The sequence below is a fragment of the Barbus barbus genome (assembly GCF_936440315.1).
Source record: "Barbus barbus genome assembly, chromosome: 10".
In the NCBI taxonomy this organism is placed as follows: Eukaryota; Metazoa; Chordata; class Actinopteri; order Cypriniformes; family Cyprinidae; genus Barbus; species Barbus barbus.
In genome coordinates, this window is record NC_136738.1 from 28,246,622 (window position 1) to 28,257,107 (window position 10,486).

At 37.3% G+C, this 10,486-nt stretch overlaps 1 protein-coding gene across 1 annotated transcript in view; it reads left to right on the forward strand.

Annotated features, from left to right (window-relative positions):
- Positions 1-9,723, forward strand: part of adarb1b (adenosine deaminase RNA specific B1b) — a 139,770-nt gene extending 130,047 nt beyond the window's left edge. The window contains exons 10-12 of the mRNA XM_079427133.1: positions 2,369-2,550; positions 4,819-4,997; positions 5,545-9,723. Coding sequence (XP_079283259.1) covers positions 2,369-2,550; positions 4,819-4,997; positions 5,545-5,721 — 538 coding nt within the window. The 3' untranslated portion in view covers positions 5,722-9,723. The remainder of the gene's footprint in view (positions 1-2,368; positions 2,551-4,818; positions 4,998-5,544) is intronic.
- Positions 9,724-10,486: the final 763 nt, after the last annotated feature.

Here is a 10,486-nt window from a genome sequence, read left to right on the forward strand (position 1 = left end):
CAAGGAAAAGCAGCCCATCTGCTAAGATGAATGAGTGCGTGTGTTGATAGAACTCTTGTCTCATCCGTCAGGACCTGTACCTGCTCTGCTAGTAACGTGACCAGATGTAGGTCTCAAACCAGGACAAAGCGGGCGAAGAGTGTTCCTGTGAATTTTTCATGGGAGGTGCTAAGCCACTCATGTCTGATATAATGATAAGAATAAAAGTAGTTATGTTGTTTATTTCAGTGAAACAGTGGAATCTGTCTGGGTTTAAACCATCTTTGTGATTACTACTCTACTGTTTTATTATTTTGCATAAACTTACAACAGAATTAAATGCAAAAAAATAAATAATAATAATAATATATTTAATAGTGTTTTTTAATCATATATAATATTTTTATTATTTATTTCTGTGATGGCTTTTCGGCATGCCATTATTTCAGTCTTCAGTGTCACATGATTCTTTAGAAAATATCTAGAAAAATCTTTTGTCACTTTTGATTAATGCATCTTTGCTGAATAGTATGTATCATTAGTCTGAATTATTAACTGTCCCCCTTGGTTTTTAACTTCTGATTTGTAATGTGTGGCTCTTTATTTCCCTCTTACTGCCAGGATCAAGTGTTCTTATACAAGGCTAGTCTCAGAGGACCACCCGAAGTCCATTCACTGACTGCATATTTCACTCAAAAACTAATGCAATGAATGCTTTTAGGGATGAAATAATCACTGGATTTGTTGGGTTACTGTCAATTAAACTGTAAAAATCTGTCTAGTTTAGCAAGTAGACTTGATAAAGGTCAGCAGTAACTCTGATTAAGCTGCAGAGTGTTCTGACTACAGGAGGGAAGTGCTTAGCTAACATAGTGGTCTTATTAACGGTAGCAAAAGTTGGACTGTGTCTCTTTGGCATCTGAGGCTGTTGATTGGTTAGACGAGAAGGACTCCAATCACTTGAGTCTGGGTTTTTCTCAGCTGCATACAGCAGGTGTTGTTTTGGGGAGCAGATCTGGGCTTGATTAGGCCTTTTGATTGTGTTCGGCTGAGGAGGGAGACCCAGTGGGTGAGTCTGGGACCTGTGAAGACGTAAATGAGGTGCTTTGGAAGAACGGCACTAATTGAACAATTCTTCCTCTGTTGCCTTCTTATATATCATTTGAAAATCATTCACATCTGGGCTTCTGGCCAGATTGCTTTTCTGCTTTTGTGTTTTGGATTCTTGTAGCTCCTGATTGTCTTATGTCCCATCCACCTGTACATGTTCATTTTTCCTGTGTTTTAGATGGAATGAGATTAGGAGTCCCAAAGGTGTTTCATTGTTAAACTGCTGGAAATACTTCAGGCTAGTAACAAACAAAATCAAAAAAATTTATTGAAATTGAGATTGAGATTAGAGCTCTTGAAAAGGCGAGTCAATGCAATAATGGTGCAGTCAGTGTGTCTAGTGGTGGGCCGGGACCCAAAAATGCGTTGCAAGTCTGTTTTGATGGGGTTGTTTAACAACTGTAAATATATTTAAATGTAATATTAATTATCATAATATAATTAAATAATTATAAGCATAATCATTTATAATTAAATAAAACTGGGTGGCAAAAATTGGGTCTGTTGTGAAAGCAGGGGGAAAACGATGCAAAATGTCAATGATAAACAGAAGTGGGAGAAATATTGTGAAATGGCCATTTAAAAAGCTATGAAATATAATTAATTTTAGTAATTATTATTTATGATAAAAATGGGTCACAGGTCTGTTTTGATGGGACTGCATACAACAAGTGGGGAAAACAATGCAAAATGACAATAATAAAATAATGAAATAATTATAAATAAATGTAATAATAATTTAATTAACTATAATAAAAATGGGCAACTGGTCTGTTTTGGAGGGGTTGCATTCAGCAGGGGGAAATCTTTGCAAAATGCCAGTAATAAAGTTATGAAATAATAATATGTAAGAATAATTAAATTAATTATAATGAATTATGATAGAAATTGGATGCGGGTCTGTTTTGATGGGGTTGCGTACAGCAGAGGAAAATAAATGCATATAGAAAATTCTAAAATATATATTTATATTATGATTGAATTCAATAATAAGTAAATCAATTATGATTAAATATAATTCAAATAATAACTTTGCAAAGTAAATGGGCTTATCAACGTTACTTCTCATACCTTTTATTGTTGCATGTCCAATCTAACATTTTCATTCTGGCTTTATCTGCATACAGTACTGTTGAGTCTATGTAGTTTAAAGCAATATTAATAAATAACAATGCTGATTATATGTTACAGTCTTTTTAACAGTCTGTGTAAGGTTGCCGCTTGGTGTCCAATATAAAATCTGGACACTAATGTGAGGTGTGTGTGTTTGTTCCTGCAGGTGGAACGTGGTGGGCATCCAGGGCTCTCTGATGAGCTACTTCACTGAGCCCATCTACTTCTCCAGCATCATCCTGGGCAGCCTGTATCACGCTGATCATCTCTCCCGAGCCATGTACCAGCGGATCGCTGATATCGAAGACCTGCCCCAGCAATTCTCCCTCAACCGCCCCCTGCTCAGCGGTAAGACATCACCACACCAGCTCGCATTTCCACTCCCAAATCATTGAAAATGGCACCCATGTCAAATTGTATTACCATTTATTAGACAGACAGTTTCCCCCACTCGCCTTCAATTTCCTCATGGTTTGATGAATTACTGGAATTTAGATGGGCCTGCTCTCCACCGCCGGCCTGTTTCAGTAATTCATACCGTGCCTCAAATCCCAGATTCCCCCACTGATTTTTCTCATTTCTCACATGCTTTTTCTTTTTTATAAAGAGGATGCTGGAAAATAATCCCACACAGCCTATAACAATGTTGGGAAATGCTTTTTGAAATTTAAAGTGGTTAAACAACAGTCAAGCTGCTTTTTTGGTCAAGTAATCTTTATTATATAGCGCTTTATACAATACATATTTTTTCAAAGCAGATACACTATAATAAACAGGAAAGCAACCAATAATGCAAACATCATTAAATATGAGACAAAAACAAATACTGTAATTATTCAGTTAATCTCCATTCAGTGTTGATTCAGTTCAATCAATAACGGTCAGTGTTGCAAAATTCATCAATTATGAGGTCTGATGGAGTAATAAGTGTATATTAAAGTTGTTAGAAAAACTTCTAGTAGCTTGCCTAACAAAAAACTAACTCCAATAAAACTAACAAAGAGCTGCTCAAAGAGGAAGTATATTTTAAATAGTGTATGTATACATATATATATTACAAGACGGAAAAAAAGTGTTTGAGTTCTAGATGAATCAGATTTGAAACATTGTATATAAATGTAGCAATATATATAAAGGTGACTTGAATGTTTTTTTCAAAAGCACTAGGTTTAAGTGGACACCGGTTCCCGATTAAAGACTTACTTGAGTTTCAAAATATCTTTAGGGAGACATTGGCTGCTTTTGGAGAAGTATATAGGATGAATTGAGTACATATCCTGTCTGTCTTTGTGCCTCAAGAGAAACCCCCAACACTGCCTTTGCACTGGGTTACATCAGATTCCCAGCAGAACTAGCTTTTAGTGACTCACTGCTGAAAATCTTCATTTGATGATGTGTCGTGAGATGTTGAGGCATAGCGTACTCGACCCAGGCTCAAAGAACGACCCTTCTGCATTTGTCAACTCTTTTTGTTCTTGTCGTCTTGGTCTGCAGGTAAAGAGGTAATGCATAGTGCAACGAACCATTTATGCTTCTTGAAATATTACATAATAGTATATAATTTAATAGATTTTAATATTCATTAAAACTTAAGAATATAAATATGAATGAATAAAAGATTAAAATAATGGCATCCAGCCTTCAAGTGTTGTTTAAATAATTTCCATTGCTTTAGGTTTTTCCAAGTAATTTTTTAGTCAATGTAAATTCGGTAGTTTCTTCTTTCTGGTTTATTTCTGGATTAGTCTGGTTTGTTACATTTCTCTCTGCTCTTTTTGAGTTCATATGCAAGACTTTAAAAAGCAGTAGAAGTCATCAGACTTTCTGTTGAGGGTCTTATTGGAGACACTGTTACACTCATAAGTATGATTGTTTAAATTGATCGATTCAAAATAGTTACCTGACATACAAGTGGAAAGCCACTTCAGCAATCTCTGTAGATTTTTTAAATAAAAAAATGTAATGAATGGCTGGAAAGGTCATGGACATTCTTTGGTGGCAAAGTGTGGGAATCCTAAAGCACATCTTTACCCATCTACTGAATAAACAACCTTGAGCACATTGTTTTATCTGTGTTCCTTCATTAAAAACAGGGTCCTTAAAACAAATTTCTTCTTATTTGTTCTAGAAAAATCTTTATATCAAGTCATCTGCATAAAAAGGGCCACACTGGATGGGGGAAGTCATGGCCTAATGGTTAGAGAGTCGGACTCGTAATCCGAAGGTTGTGGGTTCGAGTCTCCGGCCGGCAGGAATTGTAGGTGGGGGAGTGAATGTCCAGCGCTCTCTCCACCCTCAATACCACGACTGAGGTGCCCTTGAGCAAGGCACCGAACCCCCAACTGCTCCCCGGGCGCCGCAGCATAAATGGCTGCCCACTGCTCCGGGTGTGTGTTCACGGTGTGTGTGTGTTCACTGCTGTGTGTGTGCACGTTGGATGGGTTAAATGCAGAGCACGAATTCCGAGTATGGGTCACCATACTTGGCTGTATGTCACGTCACGTCACTTCACTTTCACTTTCACTTTTCACTTTTATTCATGCAGAAAAGAAAACGCACCAAGGCTGTTTCTGGGTGTGGTTTTCTACTATGATTAGTGTGTTTGTGTGCTTGCAGGAATCAGTAACGCTGAGGCCCGGCAGCCAGGAAAAGCTCCTAACTTCAGTGTGAACTGGACGGTGGGAGATCAGGCTCTGGAAGTCATTAACGCCACCACAGGCAAGGATGACATGGGCAGACCCTCACGTCTCTGTAAGCACGCCCTATACAGCCACTGGGTGCGCCTACACTCTAAGGTACCGCTGTCACAGATTCACTTTCAACATTACTGCAAGACTTAAGGCTTAAGTAAAGTAAAGATGATGTTAAAATTTATGTTCAAATATTGTGTGTGTGTGTGTGTGTATCGTGTTGTCCAGAAAATGAAATCGTTGACCAAAAAAAAAAAAATGTTGCATAAGTCCCATTTCGTTATTACATTAAGAAACGAGGTCAAAAACATTAACGTACTTATAAAGCACATATTCATCATGATCATATTCTACATCCCTAATCCTACCCAATACCTAAACTTAATAACTACCTTACTAACTAATAATAAGCAGCAAATTAGGAGTTTGAGACAAAAGTCATAGTTAATGGTTTGCTAAAAGCGAGAATTGGATCTCAAAATAAAGTGTGACTATATAAAATTCTAAATATATCTTGTATTATAGTAATCGTATATTATACTTACAAGCTTTAAAATGTGAAGCATGCAGTATTGTTAACTATTATAGTTTACATATGGCTTAATTTGTATTGTATTATATTACAACACTTTTTTTTTTTTTTTATCTGCAGCTTTCGTCAACTCTGCGAATCAAAGTGCCCAAGCCCAGCTCATACCACGAAGCCAAACAAGCAGCGGTGGAGTACCATTCGGCCAAGCAAACGCTCATCAAGGCCTTTCACAAAGCGGGTCTGGGCGCCTGGGTGAAAAAACCCATAGAACAGGACCAGTTCTCGCTGAACTCTTGAAGAGGGAACATAAAAAGACCAGGACATGACAACAACCAGCTGTTAATACTTCACTTGATGTGTGGGGATGTGTGTGTATGTGTGTGTGTGTGTGTGATGCTGTTTGTTCTCAGACAACGAAAGAGCCCTTTAGTGTCTGTCATTTTGCTCTCTTTGTGTGAATCATGACTCTGCCTTTTTAATTTGTAACATAGAATCAGATTTTCATCTAACGTATGTTTGTTTTAAAGTTAGCGGCATTAGCCCATAACAGGACGTAATGTCATTTGTAACTGGAAAAATGTTGTTTTTTTTGTGAGAGAGAGTTCTGAAAAAACCTCGATGCCGTAAACGTGCGCGTTACGTGGCTTCAGGTCGACCACACTGCTGTGCACACAGGTCCGAAGGTTTCCTGGTCCAGCCTACCCAAATGCTGGCTCACTATTTTTGAGCATGGTTCTCCTTGATATGCAAAACATAAGCATATTTATATTTTTTATTCCGTTCCCTCCGGATTTTAGAAGGGGAAGAAATTCTATCACAGATCATAACTATACAGCATGGTCCCTTTAGATAGACAAACTTATTTTGTCAGGAATTTAGTGTAGAATTAGCCGTCTTTCTAGTGAAATAGATTTCAGATTTTAATTTGACCTCGGAGGGAAACTTGAATTTTTGCATATGGTTCCTACATAAGCTGTATTCCCAAACAGAGATTTGAATTGGAAAATGGAGTAGTCTTATGGATGCAACCAAAGTGCATTGATGTTATTAAACGATGTGTCGTGGCTGTTGAAATTTCTCAGAGGTCTTAAATGCATGTGCGAATTACATAAGGCTCAAAGAAAGCCCTTTATTCTGGGTTCAATACTTTACTGGCCTATAATGGACCATTTTAGAAGCCCTGCTTTTTAGGTGTCTACATTGTATTGACTTGAAGCTGCATGGAGTCCTTTGGATCACTCAAAACAAGCAGCAGATTTCCCATTGAACATGATCTGCTAATGTGATCGAGTTACACCTGTGTTAAAGGAATAGTTCCTCCAAATATGAAATTCACTCTCGTGTCGTTCCAAGACTTCCAAATCGTCTAAAGCTTCGGGTCTAAAGGAAAAGACCAAACCTGGAATCATGATTGAAACGACACGTTGGTGAGTCTATTTCTGGATGAGCTCTTCCTTCAATATTCATGCTGCATTTAGTCACTGCAGGTTTGAGAGCAGGGCATTGTGGGAGTTTTTCAAGATGGTAGAATGGTCTGTAAAATGCACGTTTATTATTGACAAAAGCCATCTCTGCATGCAGAAGCGAGGGTGTGCAGAGGCGACTCTGACTTTCACTTTATCCTTGCGTCTTGTTTGAGGATTTTTTTATTTCCTGCATAGACCTGAATGCCTACATTCCTCCTCATAGACGCTTCTGTAAGACTGAATTCAGCTGTGTCCTTGAGGATGAGGTTTCCCCTCTGCAGACTTGTGCTGTAGGAAGGTCTGAGCCGGGAGCTTAGGTGCTCTTTGATTTATGACTTATCCAGTGCAGCATGTTTGACTGGTAAGGTTATTGAGAGCTGAGAAGCAGAGGTATTTCTATACCGATCATTCGTTTTTAAAGTTGGGCTTTTTTCATTTTTAGAGTGTTGCTGTATAATATAAACTCCTGGTGGGATTTATAACATTTCAGTCATAATTTTACACTTAAAAAATGAAAAATAGAAGACTGCATTAGTATTTAAAGGAGTAGTTGACCCAGAACTGACAATTCTGTAATTTACTCACCCTCAAACCTGTATGCTCCAAGTCGAGCTCAAAAACGACAAAACATCACCATAAAACCAGCATAACATTACTCTATATGACTTGAGTATTATATGTTAGATCTTGGGAAGCTTTTGTGTGAGCAATTGACTGTAATTCTAGTGAATAATTCCTTACATTTCAGTGTTGAATATGCAGTACAGTTTTGTTCAAAGGTTTGGATAAAAAAAAAAAATGGAACAATTGTGAAATATTATTACAATTTAAAATAACTGAAATCTATTTTCATATATTTTCAAATGTAATATATTCCTGTGATGTCAAAGCTGAATTTTCAGCATCATTACTCCAGTCTTTAGTGTCCTTTGGAAATCCTTCTAATATGCTGATCCGGTGCTAGTAAATCATTTCTTAGAATTGTCAATGTTGAAAACAGTTCAACATTTATTTGAAATAGAAATCTTTTTTAACAATTTAAATGTCTTTAATGTCACTTTTGAGCAATTCAATGCATACTTGATGAATGAATGTATTCATTTATTGTTGAAAATTTGTACTGACCCCAAACTTTTGAACGGTATTGTACTGTATGTAAAATAACATCTGAGAGCTACAGCAGAAGGAAAGGTTTACAATGTTATTTAGTGGGTTTATGGTCCTTTTTTGGGCTTTTGCACCATGGTGACCAATGAACAGCTGCATTAAGATTGTTCAAAACTATCGGTGCCGATAGCCTCGTGGGCAGCGCGTCCCGAGTTCGAATCCCGTCTCGCGGACCTTTCCCGATCCCACTTCACTTCCTGTCAGAGTCTTATCATAAAGGCAACAATGCCAAAAATAAATCTTACAAAAAAAGATTGCTCAAAAACTAATAGGAAATGATAACAGCATACAGATTTGGAATGGTGATTTTTAGAAAGGTCAACTATTTCTTTAAATCTTCAAATGGTTCAAAGTACTGATGTTGGCAGATCCTGAGACTTCCATGAAATCAGACCTGCTTCATTATCACCACAGTCATTCCATTTTCCCCACAGTGGCATCAGGTTTCTCCAGCAGGACTGTTGTTGATTTGAAACCTTTTAAAGAAACCAGCAGTATGCGTGTTTGTGCGTCCATCCGTTCGTTTGAGTGTGTTCGTTTGTGCACCTGCTGCTGAGCCCAGTTGGCATTCTGCAGAGACATCATGGCAACAAGACAGAGATTGCTGTGGAATCTTCACCAAAGATGTCAATTTTTTTTCTTTTCGAAGCATTTAAACCAACGGAGACTATTTTTTAAAAGACAAGAAGGTTATTGGTGCAAAGATTGTTCAGCATTTTACAGTTCTGCCTTGTTTGAGTTTTGTTCGTTCACTCACTAATGTATTTTTGTTTGTGTGCATTTGAGTTGGATCAGTCAGGACTGGATTTGGGACGCGCTCTTCATTATTCTCAGTATTCTGGTTCACAGTGGATGTACTGCTGTAAATATATTGTGACCCACTCCTATGCCGTGGCAGTAAACTCCTTGCATATGTATTACTAATTTAAATTTTTCACTCAAAAAAAACAACATGCATTTTGGTTTTAAGGTCTTTACTCTAAATGCCAGGGCAGCCGTGTCCTTGCAGAGTGCTGTAATGCATTTCTGACAGACCTGTATGAGCGTATGGGGATCTGCAGTACTGTAATGATTAATGACTGTAGACTTTGACTCCCTTTTGCTCTAATGGAAACGATTACGGACTGAAATTAATGAGCACAGTCGGTTCTACGTAAATGTGGCTCAGCAAAAAGTAGCTCTTTCTGCTGGTGACACTTTTCAAGGACGGGAGACTTTTGGGATTTTTTCTTTAAAAGAAAAAAAAGTATTTTCTTTTGCATCATCCTAATTTCATCTTCACCTGCTCTTCGGCTGTTGTCTTCTGTTACGGGGGATTTTTATGGCGTGAGACGCCAATTGATGATGTCACGATTTTTTCCTGTTTATGATTTTTTCCTTTTGGGAATCTGAGCCGTGTCTTAGCGAAGAGTCCTGACTTTTGTCCTACTGGTCCTGGTCAGCCTGTTTCTAAATGTGTTGTGATTTGGTGACTGTACAGTGGAGTCCGGCGGTGGTCCGGCTCGGTCTCAACACGATCTCGGTCCACCCCATCTTTTGCCTGTCCTTCGTAATATCCACATGGGTCACCTGCATGAGCTACTTCACCGAAGCTGCACCCAGCATGACGACATAAGGACTTGTATGTAGAAAAAGGAACAAAAAATAGATCTATATATACATGAGCAAAAAAAAAAAAAAAAAAAGAGAGAAAGGAATAAAAAAGATCTTAGTTTACCGTTGCATATTGGTGTCGTTTTTTTCTCCTTACTTTCTGATTTATTCAAAGTGTGTGTACTTCACAGAAAACTAGCTGAATTGTTATATATGTATCTCTGGCTCTGTTCCAAAACCTAGTGCGCTGCCTTGCTGTCATGGGATACCCGACTCAACATTGATTTCAGTGGAGTTTGGCTTGTTTTAAACTAACAACTTGATAATCTAAGCATTAAAGTGTGTCACATTATGTAAACTAGTCAATTTTTAATTAGGTTGAACTAGAATGAGTTCTTTAATGCATTTATAAATTGATTCTAAAACAAGTTCTTTTTGAAGGCAGCATACTGTAAGTTTGAGGCCCACTACAAACAGTGTGTGTTGTTTACTGATGAAATTTAGTATGTACAGCATAACGATGCATGTGCTATATGTATAATTTTTTTATTCAACAAGCGCACATTAAACTGATCAAAATTAACAGTATTTTAATTTTTTTTTAATCTATTTCATATAATTGCTGTACTTTTGAACTTTATATTCCTCAAATAATCCTGGGGGAGACTATTTATCATGGTGTCCACAAAAATATTAAACTCCTTTCAATCTTGATAAATACTAATAATAAATGAGCACCAAATCAACATGTGTTATCTGATCTGATATATGTATATTTTGGGTGAATAAATATATTTATTCCTTAAATCACATATTTAAAAATACGCTGCGTATAT